This window comes from Eucalyptus grandis, chromosome 9 (genome assembly GCF_016545825.1).
Source record: "Eucalyptus grandis isolate ANBG69807.140 chromosome 9, ASM1654582v1, whole genome shotgun sequence".
Lineage (NCBI taxonomy): Eukaryota > Viridiplantae > Streptophyta > Magnoliopsida > Myrtales > Myrtaceae > Eucalyptus > Eucalyptus grandis.
In genome coordinates, this window is record NC_052620.1 from 14126527 (window position 1) to 14146373 (window position 19847).

At 38.0% G+C, this 19847-nt stretch overlaps 1 protein-coding gene across 1 annotated transcript; it reads left to right on the top strand.

Moving 5' to 3' along the window:
- Positions 1–1293: 1293 nt before the first annotated feature.
- Positions 1294–3710, top strand: LOC104418355 (coumaroyl-CoA:anthocyanidin 3-O-glucoside-6''-O-coumaroyltransferase 2). The gene is made up of 2 exons (XM_010029678.3): positions 1294–1743; positions 2718–3710. Exons 1-2 carry the CDS (start codon positions 1294–1296, stop codon positions 3675–3677), a joined length of 1410 nt encoding a protein of 469 aa, XP_010027980.2. The 3' UTR covers positions 3678–3710.
- Positions 3711–19847: the final 16137 nt, after the last annotated feature.

Consider the following 19847-nt stretch of genomic DNA (forward strand, 5'->3'; position numbering starts at 1 on the left):
GCAAAAAAATTTTTGAAAATAAAAAGAAATGGTACCGAAAGGATATTAGAGAAGTCTAGTGTAACTAAGTCCTCGTATTCGAAGTCTCTAGTTTGTAGGAGTAAAATAATCCTCGCATTATTTTATTTAAGTGTCTAATCGACCTACTGTAAACTGATTAGTGGTGACTCCTAGATAAAATCAATTTTGCATGTTAAGAAATTTGAACTTAAGTCGCGAATTAGTATGTGCTTAAGAGAGCTTGAGTTAAGTTTAGGCTTAATGATCCATTAGTTAAACCCTAGGTGGTTTACACCCGAAAATTTGGTCGTGACAGTTTCACAAGTCAATTGCGTGTATCAAGTTTAAATTCCTAAAAAACAAGGCAAAAGGAAGATAAGCACTAAGAATTAAAAATTCCAAAAAAAAAAGGAGAGAGAATCTTTCCAACCAACTTGCCATACTTTATTGACATGAAATGATATGAGCTTTTTTTTACCCGACAAAAAAGTGAAAATGAGTAAGAATGTCGACCTCAGCTTCACGGGTCAATGGCGTGTATCGAGTTTGAATTCCTAAAAAACATGGCAAAAGGAAGATAAGCACTAAGAATTAAAATTAAAAAAGAAAAAAAAAGAATCTTTCCAACCAACTTGCCATTATATATTTGAAAGATGAGAAGAATACACTTTTTTCAATTTGGTCAAAAGTGGTCTAGGCGTGTACTTAATTTTATAATACAAACCAAATAATTGTGATAAAAAGTTTCTGGAAATAACTAATCGGTTTCTATATATTGACATGCTGAAAAATGAATGCAGATACTTTGAGATTAAACGAACATAATCCATAAGCCAAGTATCTTTGCCATGCATGAATTCAAAAATAGCATTTGAAAATGTCTAAAACCAAGTGCACGGAAAAAGTAAATTATGATTGAATTTGAAGAAGAGACAAATTAATTTCTATCTTTTTAATTTTGGCGTGAATAAAAAAGTGACGTTGATTCAAGGAGATTAAAACAATTAAAATCGACGAATCAAGTTTCTTTGCCAAGTATCGGCCCGAACAACCGAGGCTCGCGAGGAACACGAGTTTGGTGACAAAGGCAACAGGCCAACCACGTGCTCTCGATCGATTAAAAAACAAGAAAAGTATACAAGCTCTTGATTGATTGAAAGCACCCCCATTTTCTGACGTAAACTCAATCGTGCTCTCCATTATCGGTTTTGAACGGGGACTAAAACCAATCATTAGCCTCTCCTATATAAGCTTCCTTCCCTCATGAAAAATTTTCCTTCACCGTCGGACGATATGGTGAAGGTCAAGATCCTCCACCGTCATGATATCTCGCCGCCCGTGAACTCGGTCTCGGAAACCGTTCTCCCTCTCACCTTCTTCGACATCCCATGGCTTCTCTGCTGCCCCATACAACGCCTCTTCTTCTATGACTTCCCTGAATCCCCTCCCTCCTTCGCTCAGACCACGCTTCCGCTCCTCGTCCACTCTCTCTCCCTCTGTCTCCGCCGCTTCTTCCCCTTCGCTGGCAGCCTTGTCCTCCCTCTGGCACCGCCCCAGAAGCCTTACATCCTCTACTCCGAAGGCGACTCCCTCTCCTTGACCGTTGCCGAGTCCACCGCCGACTTCGCCCAGCTCGTCTGCGATGAGGTGTGCGACGCAACGCTAATACACCCTCTGGTGCCTCAGCTCCCGCCACCATGTGAGTCTGACGGCGCACGCTTGTGGCCACTTATGGCGATTCAGGTCGGTTGGTGATGGTCTGGCTCTCACATAATATCTTTGAATACAATACATGCGAGAAAATTATGTCATGTCATACAGACATAATATAAGGCAGATATTGGATTTATGAGTAATTTGCGTTTATATAACATATAGAAAGATTAAGAAGAAAATGAAAAAGGACCAATTATATGAAGAGAGTCCAAGGTTTAAAGAAGGAAAAAGTTACTAAAAACTCTAAACTATACCCACTATGACACATTTATCCTAAATTTTTTTATGATATAAAAAACTCACAAATTATTTTTTTATTACATGAAAAACCCCAAACTTGCTTTCTTGTAACATATTTACCTCAAATTTTGAGATAAATGTGTTACATGGATATAAATTTAGGGTTTTTGGTGTTACAAAATAAATTTTGGGGAAAATTTGTCGTACTAGTACAAGTATGAGATAAATGTGTCACATGTGGGGTTTTTTGCATGACAAAAATTGTTTGGGGTACATATGTCACTGTGACTATAGTTTAGTATTTTTGGTGGCTTTTTCCCTTCAAAGAAAATTCTCATTGTTTAGATTTAATACATATCACAAGATTAAGCATCATGTTGATGTGTGCAAAATAACAATAAAACATGGTGTCATATTTGAGATTCTAGGTTGAAATGGTACCTAGAGATGAAATTGAGGTGCTGATCTAAGTTTGAAGCCATTGAAAAAATTACTTCGTTTGGCCAAAAAAGAGAGGAAAATGTGAAAAGAGAAATTGAGAATGAGTGATGTCCTTACAAGGACCAGCGTAGATTAGGATATTCATTAACAAAGTCTCTAGGACACTCGTTTAATGTCCATATAAAGAGAGTTTGTGATTTTCAAGACATTATCTTCCTCGATTACATGAGGGAGATAAACAAACGTCTAACTCAAAATACCGATTGTATAAGCAAAAATTGAACTCGAAATTTATCATCGATTCTGCTGTTATTATTTAGGTTACTTTGTTCCCAAACAAGGGCATTTGCATTGGGGTCAATTTCCTCCATGTGGCAGCAGATGGCAGGTCCTTCAATCACTTCATGAAATCGTGGGCATCCATTCACAGGTCTGGAGGGGACCCCACTTGCGCTAACTCGGATGACTTGAGTCCTTTCCACGACCGAGGAGTGATCAAAGACCTGAATGGGCTAGAACCCATATTTTTGAAAGATTGGTGGAGTTGTGTGGGCCCGAGCCTAAGCCCAAGCCCAACTCTTCTCACTGTTGCAGACAAGGTGAGAGCAACGTTTGTCTTTAAAAAGGCTCACATTGACGGGCTAAAAGCGCAAGTCTTGAGCCAACTCAAGAACGACGATATCGACTCAGAGTCGGATCCAATCCACTTGTCAACATTCGTGGTGATGTGTGCATTTGTATGGATATGCATCATCAAATCAAAAGAGGAAGAACAACAACGTTGTGATCACTCGTCATCAGAGAGAGGCAAAGACGAACTTTATTATTTTGCATTTCTTGCAGATTGTAGGGACCAACTCGAATATTCGATACCCTTAACATACTTTGGGAACTGTCTGGTTCCATGTTTTATCTCGAAAAAGAGAAGTACGGTCTTGGGAAAAAGTGGAATTTTGCATGCCGCAAGGGCTATAGGGATAAGAGTCAAGGAAATAAGGACGGGTGGAGCATTGAGAGTGATGGACGGATGGATAAGGAACTTTAATATAGCTAAGAGCAGGGACTTACTAACAGTGGCCGGGTCGCCAAGACTCAAGGTATACGAAACGGATTTCGGGTGGGGAAGACCAAGGAAGAGCCACGTGGTGCACATTGATGCATCGGGGGCGTTCTCTCTCGCAGAGAGTAGGGATGAGGATGGTGGTGTGGAGGTCGGGTTGGCATTGACTAGCGTTTGCATGAATAAGTTCATTTATTTGTTTGAAAAGGGATTGAACTAATTTACGTTGCTTTAGTATATGTTTGGTCCATATAATGCCATGCCAATTTAGATTGAGTAACATGGTCTTTGTACCTTAACTTATTGACAAATGTGAAGACTTACGACCACATTTTGAGCACAAAATTAGGGGGAATCTCAAGAATTCATCATCGGGCCAAAAGGACATAAATACTTGTTAGAATGTTGCCGTCTTTTGCTGACTACAAGTAAAATTGTGCAAGAATGCCAGACCTTACTCCCAAAAATTAATGGTATGTATCGAGTATAAATTCCTCAAAACAAGGCAAAAGAAAGATGTGTATTAACTCCTGTGAAGAACTTATAGAACTATAAGTTCCTCCAGAAAAATAAAACATCTTCTCAACTTGCTATAATCGTTTGCAATTTTGAGATAAAACTACAGTTTTTCCAATACCAGCGATAATGGGCCAAGCATGTACCTAGTTTAATAAATTAAATGATTGCAATAGGAAATTTTTTGGAAATAACAAATCAATTCATGTATTTTGACACGAACAGAATAATGAATGTAAACTCGGTGAGATTAAACCAATCATAATCGATAAGTATTATCATTATTTTTTTTTTTGGCTAAACATGAACTCAAAATAGCATTTGAAAATGTCATAAATCTAAATGCATAGGAAAATAAACAATGGTTGATTTGAGGAAGAGGTAAACTAATTTCCATCATTTTGGAGGACATTATAAGGCCAATACAATTACAGCTTTAAAAGATGAATAAGTATTATTCCTTCCGGTAGGAACAAATGACCACAATTGATACACAAAGTAGTTTTACATATGCAAATTGGATGTGAGGGTCCTCCACAGTCACTAGTGCTCCATTTGATAATGTTTCAATTTTTCAATTTTTCTGTTCTTTTATTCCATGAAATAGAAAAATAACATAAATCAGTTTAGTAACGTTAAGTAATTTTTCTATTCCCTGAAATAAAAAAGTGGCTAGAAAATAGATTGGAATAAAAATAAAAAGTATAAAAAAATTGCTTCTTGTTTTTAGGAACAATTGCTAGAATAAGTCTTTTTTTCTTTTATTCTTTTCCTCTTTTAACCAGTCGCCACTTGGTGACTGACTAGAGGATGAAGAAGAAAAAGGAAGAAAAAGAAACGAAACAAGAAGAAGAGACAAATCTCAAAAAATTATTAAAATAAATAAAAGAAATTATATGTCATAAAAAAAATTATAGGTCATACCAAACACATTTCTATTCTTTTTTTTATTCCAAAAATAGAAATTTTATACAGTTGTGAAATATGTTCTTTTACTCAGAAACTATTCTAGGGAATAAAAATAGAAAAAATCTATTTCTAAAAAAAAATTGATCCGGGAACAAAAATGTTTCCCAGCGCACCACGGGTGTCATCATTCGGCTCACCTTCTTTGACGTCTGCTAGCTTTCCTTTTGACACATGCAATGGCTTTTTCTTCTACAACTTCCCCTCTTTTGGTGGCTCTTGAGAAAAAAAGTTTTAAACATATTGTAATTGTATCAATTTAGTCATAAACTTTATTTTTGAGTCTTAAGCCTTTTGTATTTATGTCAATTTAATACAGGATGCTAATGTGGCACAACTGACACTAACGTAATATAGTCGACGTTAACGTTGATAATTTTTAATAATATTTCAATATTTTTCAATTTATCAATTTATTTTTTTTCTATCTCTTTATTTTTTTTCCCCTTCCTCCTACCTCTAGCCAGTCACTGGACTAACACAAGGCTTGACTTGCTAGTGGTCGACAAAGTTGAGGCCCTCACCTTTATACAGTCGCCTTAGTCTAGTAACCGGCCAGAGGAAGAAGGAAGAGGGGAAAAAATAAAGAGAAAAAAAAAAGAAAAAAAGAAAAAAATTAAAAAAATTGAAATATTAATAAAAAGTGTCCACATCAACACTAATCATACTAAATCAGCACCAATTGTGCCACGTCAGCACCAGCCAACTAAATTTGACCGGATGATAAAATTAGCACCAATGTAAAAGTTTTAAGACTCAATTAACCAAAAAAAAAAGAGTTAAAGGATTTGTGTAATTCTCTCATCTCTCTCTCTCTGCGCGCGACTCCCTCACTTTTACTATAGTGGATTTCATTATTAACTTCGACCAACTAGCCTGTGAGCGATGTGGCTCAAGCCACAATGCCTTTACACCTGTTCATGCCTCCTTTGCCACCATCGCAGATGATGGGTGGTACACAAGTGACTTTGGTCATGGCAATTCAAGTAGGAGTGTCAATTCAAATTCACAAGTTAAACTTCATTTAGGAACTTCAGTCGCTCGAATCATTGAAAAGGCATACTCGAAGTCAAATCGTGGAAAAAAAAGAAGCACATGCCAAAATAATGATAAAGCATGACAAATGTTAGAGATCATTGAAAAATACAAGGAAATTATCCATATCTTCCTTAATACTCCATATCTCCCTTAATTCTCCATATCTCTTAGAATTGTGAAACAAATAGTACAAAATAGCGAGATCATCTCACAGTGGGATTGAGAGATGGTCCCCACATGGTAGAGTGAAATAGATCAAGGAGAGCACAAGAGACTGATTCACGAAGGACAAACGGTTAAACTTGATGTTTTCCCAACTTGAATGGCAAGAAATCAAATGTTCATTGTCAACAAAATGTAAATGACCACTTGAAATTGGAAGGCCTAACATAGAGAAAGAAGCAAGACCCAATTGAGAATGCCAAGTTTCAGGTCATACTGTGATAGCACAACTAGCGAAAGAGTTCAGAAGTTTTAAGCAAATAAGTTTGAAAAGGGTCCCACTTTACAGCCTGTCCCAAGTTTCTAACCCATTTGTAGATTTTGCACACGGCAACACTTAGGAAAGAGGTGAATGTCAAGATGAAGTTTGCATAATTATCCCATGGAAATCAATTTAAAGAGAGTTAAGGAAAAAGAAAGTGTTAGGTGTTGAAATGTTTTTGTACAACTAACTATCATTTATGGGTTATCGATTGTATGAATAGTAGGTGCTTGTGAAGTAAACGAGTTTGACTTAAACAAATTGGATTGGAAGTCATGCAACTACAATAGGTGGAATCAAGAACCATCAATCATAAGTATCTAAAGAGACCAATAGAGTAGAAGTGTATAAATAAAGGAGGAAGTACCAAATGAACGAAAAATAGCATGTAAATTCTCTAGAGTAACAAAACAGCCGTTGGGAGAATCCTCAATGGTAATAGCAATGGTGGATCCGCGTGTAAGTGGACCTCTATATCGAGAGCGGTTATTCATCCCATAGGTTTCTTAGGTTGTAGTCAATAGCAATTGGATGCAGGATGACCCTGTCGGCGATAGTGCGTACAATAGCATTTGCATGATGAAGAAGAAGCAGTAGCAACAAGCACCACATCTGTAGAAGTGGACGAAGTAGTGCGTTATGCATTCAATATAGCAACTTAGGTCTCCTCAGTCAACAACACTGAGAGAACTACTTCAAGATGAGGTAACGCATCTCTATGTAGAAGTGAAGATCACAGAAGATCAAACTCATCATTAGTTGCCATTAGAAATTGCGTAACACCCATACGTTCATGATATTCAACAAATTTGTGAGCATCATAATTCCTTCCCATTGTGGTTAAGATAAGGCTAGCTGATCCCATAAAGCATGTGTGGAGGATAAAAAAATCATTAAAAACTAACCTCTCCCTTAATGCATATGATGCAGATTTTCTAACAATTGATATTGATGGGTAATGTCTAAGATGAAATATCGAGTGCAAGGAGAACTCAGGCTTCCTTTGCTCTATTGAGGCGACCAAACTAAAGTCTAATAGATGGAATCGAAATGTTTCAAAACTACATTAGGGTCTGATGATTCTTGCTATCCCACCCCACCAAATATTCACTAGATTTATCCATAGTTTCATTAGTAGTCTTAGTAGGTGCATAGATATTGCTAGTGACATAGCACCAATGCTTGTGTCCTCTCGAAAAACTTGATATTTATTGAGCCCATAAAATAGAATTTGAACCATCCAAAATGGTCTCAGTGGATAGTGAAACTTCAAGTAATCCATAATATCCACTTAACCGGCGGATAGAGTGGAATGGATAAAGAATGAAGAGACCGGCACCTTGGAGGATAGATATAGTGAGACTAAAGTCAAAAACAAACTCAGCACATCGAAAAACCTTGGGAAAGTCTGAAGTCTTCCAGAACTACTTGAAAATGAAACAAATTGGATGTAAATAAAAGAGAACAGGTTTGGTCTCATGTCCTAAATCAAGTTCGGTTTGCTCAATTGAACCGGTCGGTCTGTATAGGACGAACCAGCTAACCGTGCAAGCCCACCGGCTGGGCTGAAGTAACAAAAATGTGCCATGTTGATGTGACTATTGACGTGGCACATGATGCGTCACTGGTGTGGCGAATAACGTGAGAGTGACACCAGCATGCTTACAAGAGTTGTTACTGTGTGGATCCGAAAGACAGTGGCGCATGGTGATGGGTGTGAGTGTGTGCGGTGGCAGATCGCAACAAAATTATAGAATCTGGCTCTTTTTGGGGGCGGCAAATTTGACGTTGGTGTTGGCTTTTTTATAACGAGCAACAAAAGGTGTTAGAACAACACTCAAAGGCTAGTGGTTTCCTCAAACAACAAGAGCTCTGATAATGTTGTTATAAAAATTGTATAATTATGGGCGCTTCCTCAGATAACAAGAGCTCTAATTGATATTGCTAGTATGAGTACCTAGAGAGGGGTGAATAGGTATATAAAAGATTTTTCTTCAGTAATTACACAATACTAGACAGTTGATGGATTTGAGACAAGCGATAATCAAAGTAAGACGAGAGAAGAGAAAATTGAACACGCGGTTTATAGTGGATTCGGCTTATATCAAGCCTACGTCCACTCTTCTTCACTGACAACCTATTGGCTGGATTCCACTATGAACAAAAGAGAAGTTACAGCACAGCTTTGCCTTGATTCCACAGTGTAGATGTTCTACCACACCTCCTCAAGATTTCTCACAAATATAGACTCTCTTTTGTATACAAGTATTCGCTCAGAGTAATTGTCTAAACAAAAAAGGAGCTTCAAACTTTAGAATTCTTCTATCGCGCACTACTTGAACAACTAAGACCGTCTTCCTTATATACTCCTTTATGCCATCATACCCGTTGGCACTTACCAAAGGAATTCTTCCAATCTACCCGTTGGACAGAATCAATTAGGAAGATTGTTCGAGCTATTAAAGGAACGTGTTGATAGCCCATCAATCCTGTTCGCCCATACAATCAGGATCTTGATTTCCATAAGTAGAACCTTCCAATAATATTTAGGCAATCACCGGATCTTCAATTATCGAGTCAATCTTCGATCAATCAAAGGACTCCGTTATGTCTTTTCCAGCCACGAGATCTTCTCCAGTTGATAAGGTTAAATCCTTAACGAAACATCCAGGTTCGGATAACCTTTCTTCAACGGATTAGAGACTGTCAATGAGGATAGACTTTGAGTCTTGAGTCCGGCTGTCCGGAGGTCTTCGACTTTAAATAACAGAGTCTGCAAGCCTTCAGACTAGACTGATGGAAACGTTTTGTCAACTTCAAAACACTTCAAGAAGATTTCTCCAACAATCTCCCCCTTTTTTATGGTGACAAAACTTTCCTGCAGATTTGGATAACTTTGACCTGCAAAACATTTCTCAAACACATATGCATATCTTATAGAGATAAATGGCTAAATGAATAATACTAGAATCTGCAACCACATAAAATAGGTTAGTCTAGTATACGATAAAGCCATCCATAAGATATCAATACTAGTTTAATAAAAGCAGTCAGGTCCAAGTCTAGTTCAGTTCTCATCCAGACACAAAACAAAGTCAAACAAAGTTCAAACAACAAAACAATCCAACAAAAAGTTTAACAATTGAAAGCAATTGAAAGTTTGTTCAAATCTTGCATCTCTCCCCCTTTTTGTCAGCATTAAAAAGGTTGAGATGTAGTCAAGATTGCTTGGGAACGCAGACAAGCTGGAAATTTTCCATAGACTGAACGATGCCTTCCAGCCTTTTAAAGTCTTCCTGCAGTTGTGCAATCTCCTCACTCTTGGCATTGGCCTGATTCTGAACAGAGAGGGCTTGCATCTTATCATTCAATGAACAGGAAGAAGCTTGACCTTCATTCTTCAAGCTTTGAACCTCGCATCCCAAGGCATAAATTTGACCTCGCATCTCCAAGAGAATATCCATGATTCTGCGAAAATCTGCTGTATTATCAGTCTGAGTACTTGCTTCAGCCCTATCTGATGGAGTAAATGCAGATGATGGTAAATCAGCATAATCTTGCAGGTTTGGCGATGATACTTCATGACCTTCCTCTGGAAATTGAGAGGCATAAACATCCTCTGGGTCTGCAGGTGAGCGACTGACTCCTTCACTTGCATCGGGATATAAAGACTTCACTCCTTTCTCCCGATCTCCCCTCGTTTCCATGCCTACGGGTGGAGAAGAGTGTTCCTCAGGTTCTCCTTCTTCTCTTCTTTCTTCTTCAGGTCTTTCCTCCTCTACTTCTTTTTCAGCTTCTCTTTCTTCTTCTTCCTTCTCCTCTCGCTTCTTTCGTCATTTGTTCCGATTCTTTCGTGGAACAGACGACTTAAATTCTTCAAAGCCATTGCGAGAGATGGTGATGTCTTCCTCATCATCTTCATCCTCAATGAGGAGAGCTCTTCTTCTCTTGGATGGAGCAACCATGGGCTCCTTCCCTTTTCTTTTAGCTGCAGAAGAGATTTGATGATGTTTGGTAGGAGTTTTCTCCTTGAATTTCTCCAACTCCTTGCTCAGTTCCTTCAGACGCATTTTGGTCACCATTTTCAGTCCTACCACCATATGATCGCATGGTCGAACACAAAAGATTTGCGGAGGCTAAATATTTAGATGTCTGAATAACTTCGTAACAAGGCTTGGATAAGGGAGTTGACCTCTGTCCTTCATCATTGCTCTATACATGTGAAACATAACAGTGTGAGGGAGAGAAAACCTTTTCCCAAAGAGGATGGCATACATCAGCTTGGCCTCTGAACTTGAAACATCAGTCTTAGAAGTTGATTTCGGTCGGAGGCAATTAATCACAATTTTGTGAAGCAAGATGTTGAATGCACTCATCCTTAAGTAGGTGATCTTTTCATCTGTTATCTTATCATTCACTAGTTCCAGTGTGGCCCGAGCAATGGAAACTTTGATTGGTTGATATCTTCCTCTTTCAACTCCTAACACATCTGCCAGCATATTCATATCCACAACATAGTCCTGGTCTTTAACGCTGAAAGAGAATCTATTCGCATTCAAAAGCTAAGATTTGAATAGAAGTATGCAAGTTAATTCAAGCATAGGCCTCGTAGTGTCGAGCGTAACTTTTCAAGTTGAAGATAACCGAACTTTTCCCTCAAGTTCACATTCACAAAGATCCAGAAAATCAAAATCCACACTCCTAGGGTTTATTACCCCACGCTTCAGCAATTTTGAGTACAGATCCTTTTGTTCCTTCGATCTGAACAAATCTCCCCTTTTTCCTTGATTTTCAACCGCAACACCCATTTTCGGTTGAAATTGACTGTACAATTTGTCATCATCATTCCCATCTGATTCGGCCCCTGATCACGAGGATCACTTGGGATATTTGCAAGGGTTTCCTCAGCCACCCCTTTACGAGCAATTCCCAAACTTTCCATTTTTCACAAAAAGATATATTCGTTCCCATATCCTTTGTCTTTAAGAAAATCATCAATATAGTTCAAAGGAGTACGAATTCCTTTTAAGGCACGATATAGCTAGTAAATATAAGCGGGCTTTTGAACTCTTACAGGGTCTGCATCATCGATGATTTCTTCCTGTTGCTGATGATCAACGCCTTGAGGACTAGATGGAGGAGAATGACGCTGCTGAGAATGTTGTGGGCTCGGTTGCTGTTCGGGAGACACTTCTTCTTGCAAGATCGAAGTGCGTAGGCTCCTCACTCATTCGCCGTGGTCCCCTGCTTGCGATTCTCGACGACTTTCTTGAAGATGACATCTTTCTCAGTTTTTGGAAGATTCCTTGCTTGACTTTCCCAAGAAAAATGACAACTTTTTGAAGATTAAACAAAGAAGACAAACGGGAATGGAGGATCGATGCTTTCTAGGGTTTTTGAGAGTAAAGTGGAGAGGAATCGACAGTGCACGATCGGTTAAAAGGAGAGATAAACGAACCGTCACAAAGGAAATAAAAAATGCCTTTTCAAAATAACTATCTTTTTCCGCAAAAATAGCCATTTAAAAAATAACTTCCTTTTTGAAAATGAAACGATGCAATAATTGCGTCAATTGAATATAGCAACAATTTAAACACGGTCTGACGATCGTACCTTTTCAAGATGAGATTAAGGAGAGAAAGACTTACAGTCTGATGGTCGTACCAAAACTATCTTTCAAATAAAGTCTTGTAAGTCTGAGTCTGAAAGTCTTTAGACTTTGATATCTTCAAATCTCAAAATGTTGAGTCTGGAACGGATAGATTCAAATTGATATTTCTCCAAAGGCTTTGTGAATATATCCGCTAGTTGGTTCTTTAAGTCAACAAATTGAATTGAAACATCTCCATTTTGAACATGGTCTCTAATAAAGTGATGTCGAATCTCTATATGCTTTGCTCTTGAGTGGAGAATTGGATTTTTGGTGAGGTTGATAACGCTGGTGTTGTCGCAAATAATCTCTATGCATGAGTCTTCAATTTTCAAAGTCTCTTAGCTGTTGTTTTATCCATAGAATTTGCAAACAGCAACTTCCAAGGGCTACATACTCTGCTTCTGTTGTTGAAAGAGACACAGTGCTTTGTTTCCTTGAAAACCAAGACACTGTCCTGCTTCCAAGCAACTGGCAAGTTCCTAAAGTGCTCTTTCTATCAACTCTGCAACCGGCCAGATCTGCATCTGAATATCCCAGAAGATTAAAGTCTCCCTTCTTAGGATACCAAAGGCCGATGCTTGATGATGAAGCAACGTATTCAATGATATGTTTCGCAGCACTGAGATGGGATTCTCTAGGATCTTATTGAAACCTAGCACAGATGCAAACACTCAACAAAATGTCAGGTCTAGAAGCAGTAAGATAAAGAAGTGAACCAATGATGCTCCTGTACATCTTTTGATCAACTTTCTTCCCTTCTTCATATTTGTCTATCTTTAAAGAACTTGACATCGGTATGTCGGTCTTTTTGCACTTTTCCAGTCCAAACCTTTTGACAAGATCATTAACATATTTTTCTTGATAAATAAAAGTTCATTCCTTCAATTGTTTTACTTGAAGACCAAGAAAGAATGTTAACTCTCCCATCATACTCATTTCAAACTCATCCTGCATAGACTTAGAAAATTTCTTGCACAGATTTTCATTAGAGGAACCAAAAATAATATCATCCACATATAATTGAACAAGTAAGAAATTTTTGTTTTCCTTTTTGATAAATAAAGTCGTATCTACTTTACCTTTGACAAAACCATTTTGTATTAAGAACTTACTTAATGGTCGTACCAAGCTCGAGGTGCTTGCTTTAAACCATACAAAGCCTTTTCGTCAAGAGGCGAGTCCGCTTCTTTGGGTCTTCAAACCCTGGTGGTTGTTCCACATAAACTTCCTCATGGATAAATCCATTTAGGAAGGCGCTTTTGACGTCCATTTGGAATAACCTGAAATTCTTATAACAAGCAAACACAAGTAATAGTCGAATAGCTTCTAACCTTGCTACTGGTGCGTAAGTCTCATCATAGTCTATTCCTTCTTCTTGCGTATATCCCTTGGCCCCGAGTCTTGCTTTGTTTCGTATGACTTTTCCTTTCTCATTCATCTTGTTTCTGAACACCCATTTAGCTCCAATAACAGTTTTACCTTTTGGTTTGGATGTCAATTCCCAGACATCATTAATGTTGAAATGTCGAGCTCTTCTTGCATAGCTTCAATCCAGCTTTCATAAGATAAAGCTTCTTCTATGCTCTTTGGTTCAATTTCAGAAACGAGAGCCACAAAGACTAGACTCTTCTCGCCTTTTGGATCAGTGCGAATTCCTTCATTAATTTCGCCGATTATAAGATCTTTGGGATGACCGGACTTATGCTTCCAGTTACTTGTTGATTTGTCTCGGTTGATGATCTCTCTTTGTTTGGATCTTCACGAACAACCCGATGCTGGTTTTCAGTCCGAGATGCTTCTTGAGTTGTAAGCTTTGGAAGGTTCGGAGCGAGGTTCGGACTCTTCTTGATGAGTCGACTTGATTCATCTTGCGTTGAGTCTTGAAATTTGACATTCATTGACTCCTCCACAGACCGGCTCTCCTTGTTATAGACTCGAAGGCTTTGCTTGATGTAGAATATCCAAGGAAGATACCTTCATCGATCTTTCTTCAAACTTACCAACTCGATCTTTTGCATTTTTCAATATAAAACATTTGCAACCGAATACATGAAAGTATGAAACAATAGGCTTCTTATCTTTGAATAACTCATAAGGGGTTTTCTCTAGAATAGGTCTTAAGAAGACTCTATTGATGATATAGCAAGCTGTTGAAACAGCTTCAGCCCAAAATCGTGAAGGAATCTTACTTTCAATTAAAAGAGTTCTAGCCATTTCTTGAAGAGATCTGTTCTTTCTTTCCACAACTCCATTTTGTTGAGGAGTATATGGAGAGGAGAACGCATGCTTAAAGCCAGATTTATCACAAAATTTTGTAAAATCTTGATTTTCAAATTCACCTCCATGATCTGTTCTTATACTAGAGATAACACATCCTTTTTCATTTTGAACCTTTTTAGCAAATTTTTCAAAATACGAGAAGGTTTCGGACTTACTTGCAAGGAAATATACCCAAGTAAAACGGGAGTAATCGTCCACAATTACTAGGCAATATTTCTTACCTCCAATACTATGTGTTCTGGTTGGTCCGAAGAGATCCATATGCAGCAACTGTAGTACATGATTAGTAGAGACATGATTTATTGGCTTAAATGAATTTCTTACCTGCTTTCCCGAATACATGGAGTGCATGGATCAGTCTTTTGATAAGGTAATTTGGATAGTCCTCAAACAAGCTGCTTTGATGAAATTTTGGCTAATTGCTTCATGTTGACATGACCAAGCTTTCTGTGCCATAAGCTTGCTTCGTCTTGAATTGAGATAAAAACATTGCGATTCATTTGGTTTCACATCTAGAAGATAGATGTTTCCATATCTTCGACCCATGAAAGACTGAGTAGAGTCTTTACTAATTCCAGAACATATTCATTCTTGAAAGAAGATCTTGAAACTAGTATCACACAATTGACTAATGCTGAGAAGATTGTAATTGAGTCCTTCCACTAAGGAAACATTACTTATTGTGAGATTTCCAATTTTCATAGTTCCAAATCCCACAATACTTCCTTTGTTATTTCCTCCAAATGAAACTTTTCCACCATTTACTTGAGCAAGCTTTATAAAATAATTTGAGTCTCATGTCATGTGTCTTGAGCATCCGCTGTCAAGATACCACTTTACCTTTTTCTTGACGGTGACCTGCATTTAAAATAAAGTCTCAAGCTTTCTTTGGTACCCAAACTTTCTTGGGTCCTTTGGTGTTAGTAACATAAGCAGTATTAGCCCATATTTTCTTAATAGGTTTCCAAACCATAGGACACTCTTTTTCAAAGTGATCCGGACTGTTGCACTTTGAACATCTGAGAGCATTTCTACCTACAGATTTTACAAAAACTTTCTTGAAATGATTTTTGTAAGCCTCTCTCGAGAGTCTTTTCTTAATTCTTTCTTTTACTTTAGGAAAATCAATCAAGGGAATTGTTTCTGCTGTCATACCTAGACCAGACTTATTGAAGTAAGGTCTTTGAGCTAAAAGAATTTTTTCAAGTTTTTCAGACCCTATTGAAAATTTCTTTGAAATATTTGATAAGTCAGTTTTTAAAAGAGCATTTTCTTTTAAAAGATTATCTTCATTTTCTTTAAGAGTGGAAACAGTCAAGTCTAGACTTTTAACTCTTTCTACTAAAACATTTTCCTTTTGTTTTAGAGCTGAGTTTTCCTTTTTTAGTTCGGAAATTTTTTTGAGAGAAGTCTTAAGACTAAAACACAATTCATCAATGTATTTAGAAACTTTGACAGGAATTTTAAAATTACTTGCCTCAAATTCACTGTTTGAGTCTGATCCAGAGTCTGAGTCTAATTGTGCCATCAGACATAGATTGGCATATTCATTATCACTTTCTTCACACTCTGTATCACTCCAGGTTTCAGCTTTGAGAGCTTTTCGATATCTTTCAGATTTTCCTTTCTTCTTCCTTAGAAGAGGACAGTTGGGTCTGATGTGTCCCTTTTTCTTACATTCAAAGCAGACTACATCTTTGTTTGGTTCCTCATCATCAACAGACTTGGTTTGCTGTCTTTGAAAGCTTTGTTTCTTTGAGTTGAACCTTCTTCCTTTTCTATTCAGTTTTCTGAATCTTCTTATCATGAGAGCAAGCTCCTCATCGTCCATATCATCTTGAGAATCTGTATCATCGAATCATCATTTGATTTTAATGCAATGGATTTCTTACCTTTTGGATCTTCATCTTCATTGATCCGTTCCACTTCATAAGAGTGAAGAGTTCCAATCAGCTCGTCGACAGATAGTGGCATAATTCTTTGCGTCTCTCTTATCGAAGTCTTTATGTGATTCCAATCCTTGGAGAGTCCACGCAGTAGCTTGTTTACCTTCATGGGATCAGAAATTGGTTGACCTTGATTTTCAAGACCATTCACAATATCTGTAAAACGACTAAACATGTCAGTTATAGATTCTCCTGGTTTCATTTTGAAGGCTTCATATTGACCGAGAAGAATGTTGATTCTTGTTTCCTTCACTCGATCTGTTCCTTCATAGGTGATATGCAATCTGTCCCAAACTTCTTTTGCTGTAACACAAGAAGATATTCTATTATATTCAGTTGGTGACAAATCACAATATAAGGAGTAAATTGCTTTTGCATCCAGTGCTTGTCTCTTGAGTATCTCTTCCTGAGTCATTCTGCTGGTCTCAACAGTTTCTTTCCCTCTTTCAGAGACTGATGCAACGGTAGGAGTAATTCCTTTTTCTACAACGTCCCATTCCAGAGAATCCTTTGATCGTAGGAAAGCTTTCATCTTGTTCTTCCAGATGTTGTAATCCTTTCCATCAAAGTAAGGTGGTCTGGTGTTGCTTTGCCCTTCTACCAGCCCTGGAGACAACATACTAGCCATGGATCTTTAACTCTGAAGTAAAACACTTCAAACAAAGTGAGTACACAGGCTCTGATACCAATTGATATTGCTAGTATGAGTACCTAGAGGGGGTGAATAGGTATATAAAAGATTTTTCTTCAGTAATTGCACAATACTAGACAGTTGATGGATTTGAGACAAGCGATAATCAAAGTAAGACTGAGAGAAGAGAAAATTGAACACGCGGTTTATAGTGGTTCGGCTTATATCAAGCCTACGTCCACTCTTCTTCACTGACAGCCTATTGGCTGGATTCCACTATGAACAAAAGAGAAGTTACAGCACAGCTTTGCCTTGATTCCACAAAGTGTAGATGTTCTACCACACCTCCTCAAGATTTCTCACAAATATAGACTCTCTTTTGTATACAAGTATTCGCTCAGAGTAATTGTCTAAACAAAAAAGGAGCTTCAGACTTTGGAATTCTTCTATCGCGCACTACTTGAACAACTAAGACCGTCTTCCTTATATACTCCTTTATGCCATCATACCCGTTGGCACTTACAAAAGGAATTCCTCCAATCTACCCGTTGGACGGAATCAATTAGGAAGATTGTTCGAGCTATTAAAGGAACGTGTTGATAGCCCATCAATCCTATTCGCCCATACAATCAGGATCTTGGTTTCCATAAGTAGAACCTTCCAATAATATTTAGGCAATCACCGGATCTTCAATTATCGAGTCAATCTTCGATCAATCAAAGGACTTCGTTATGTCTTTTCCAGCCACGAGATCTTCTCCAGTTGATAAGGTTAAATCATTAACAAAACATCCAGTTCTGGATAACCTTTCTTTAACGGATTAGAGACTGTCAATGAGGATAGACTTTGAGTCTTGAGTCGGCTGTCCGGAGGTCTTCGACTTTAAATAGCAGAGTCTGCAAGCCTTCAGACTAGACTGATGGAAACGTTTTGTCAACTTCAAAACACTTCAAGAAGATTTCTCCAACACTAATACCATGTTAAAATGTCCCATCCAAAAGCTTAAACTGATAGGTGAAGGGAAACTATACGTATATAAAAACATATAAATCTTGTAGTTAAGTAATATGAGATATTTTAACACACATTGTCATGTGCAAGTTAGATTAGCAATCACATGTGGAATTTGACGAATATGGGGACACACATTTGAAATAATAAGAGCAGAATCGAACTTTGAAACCAAGATAAGAATAATGCAGAAGAGAAAATCATGTAATTTATGTATATTTCTCAATGAATTTTAATGAAAAGTACATGAGCTTTTTTATAAATTTCAAAAAAATGACTATCTTAGAGAATCTAAGGAAAATCTGAAAAATCTCCTGATATTTCTCTTCGGCTTCAACGCAGACTGTAGGGCTGGGGAAGGTGGTCTAAAAATTGGGTTCAGATGGAGAGGTCACTTCTTTAAGAATTGGAATCAGGGCTGATAGCTTTGAGCTTTTTTGCCTTTCTCCCTTTTTCATTGCTCAGGATAAATTTTACATGCCATGAATTTACATTGCACAAAAAGCTTTAAGATTTTGTAAGTTACGACATTTTGTTGAGAAAATGTGAATAATGGTGGTTTTGCATGAAGGAATCCGTTTCTTAGACTATAGAACTGTCCATCTAGATGGAGCCTGTCAACATAAACTTGTGACACCATGGTTGCACCTTTTCTTCATCTACATTACGCCATATCTCATCCAAGTCTTACCTCACTATGGTATCCCATTAGCTTTTGGTGTGCATATATATATATATAGATAGATAGAGAGAGAGAGAGAGAGAGAGCTTACTCCAAACTAAGGGTCTGTTCGTTTCGCGGAAAATATTATGTTTCCGGAAAACATTTTCCTGAAAGTTATTTTCTAGGAAAATGACTATATTTTCCGGTGTTCGACTAAAACCTAAATTTTGAATGGAAAATATTTTCCACCGTTCGTTAGTTAATTTAATTGTTTAGGAAAAATTATCAAAAATTGAATTTTAATATTTTTAATTGACCAAAAAATTAGTTTTATTTTTTATATTTTTTAAATGAATTTTTTAATTATTTGTATTTTTAAAAAATTGAAATTTTTATTATTTTTTATTTTTTCTTTCTTTTTCTTTTCCTTCCTCCTTCCTCCTCCTTCTTCCTCCTCCTTCCTCCGCCGCCACCTCCTTCCTCCTCCTTCTTCCTCCTCCTTCCGCCACCACCGCCTCCTTCCTGCCTGATAATGGCCGACTGCCTGGTGGCCAACCAAGTCCTGGTGGCTAGATCCGGCGAGCTTGAGGCTCAACCGATCTCGCTTGAGCTCGCCGTGAGCTTCACCGGGCTCTAGCGAGCCACGAGCTCGCCGGATCTAGCGGCGGAGCTCGGGCTCGCTTGGATTGGGAGCTCGAGCTCCGCTGCCGGATTCGGCGAGCTCGCAACTCGCTAGAGCCCGGCGAACCTCTGGCGAGCTCGGGCGAGGCCCAAGCCTCGCCCAGCTCGCCGGATCTAGCAAGCCACGAGCTCCGCCTCGCCCAATCTGGCAAGGCCCAATCTCAGCTTCGTCAGATCGGGCTAGGCGAAGCCTCGCCGGCCTAGGGCGAGGCTCAAGCTGGCTTGCAGCTAGTCGCCAAACGCCGTCGTGGCCAGTCGTCGCGCCGCCAAAGAAGAAGATGAAAATGAAAGAAAAAAAGGAAAAAAATTAAAAGCTTGATTTAAAAAAAAAAAAAAAGAAAAAATAAAACATAAAAATAAAACGAAAACAAGATGGAAGAAGTTATGGAAAACGTTTTTCACTTCTCAAAAGTGGAAAACATTTTCCTTACTTTTAAAGGTTGTTTTTTCCAATGATGGAAAACATTTTCCTTAACTAGTTCATTTTCTGTTAAACGAACGTCGGAAAATCCGGAAAATG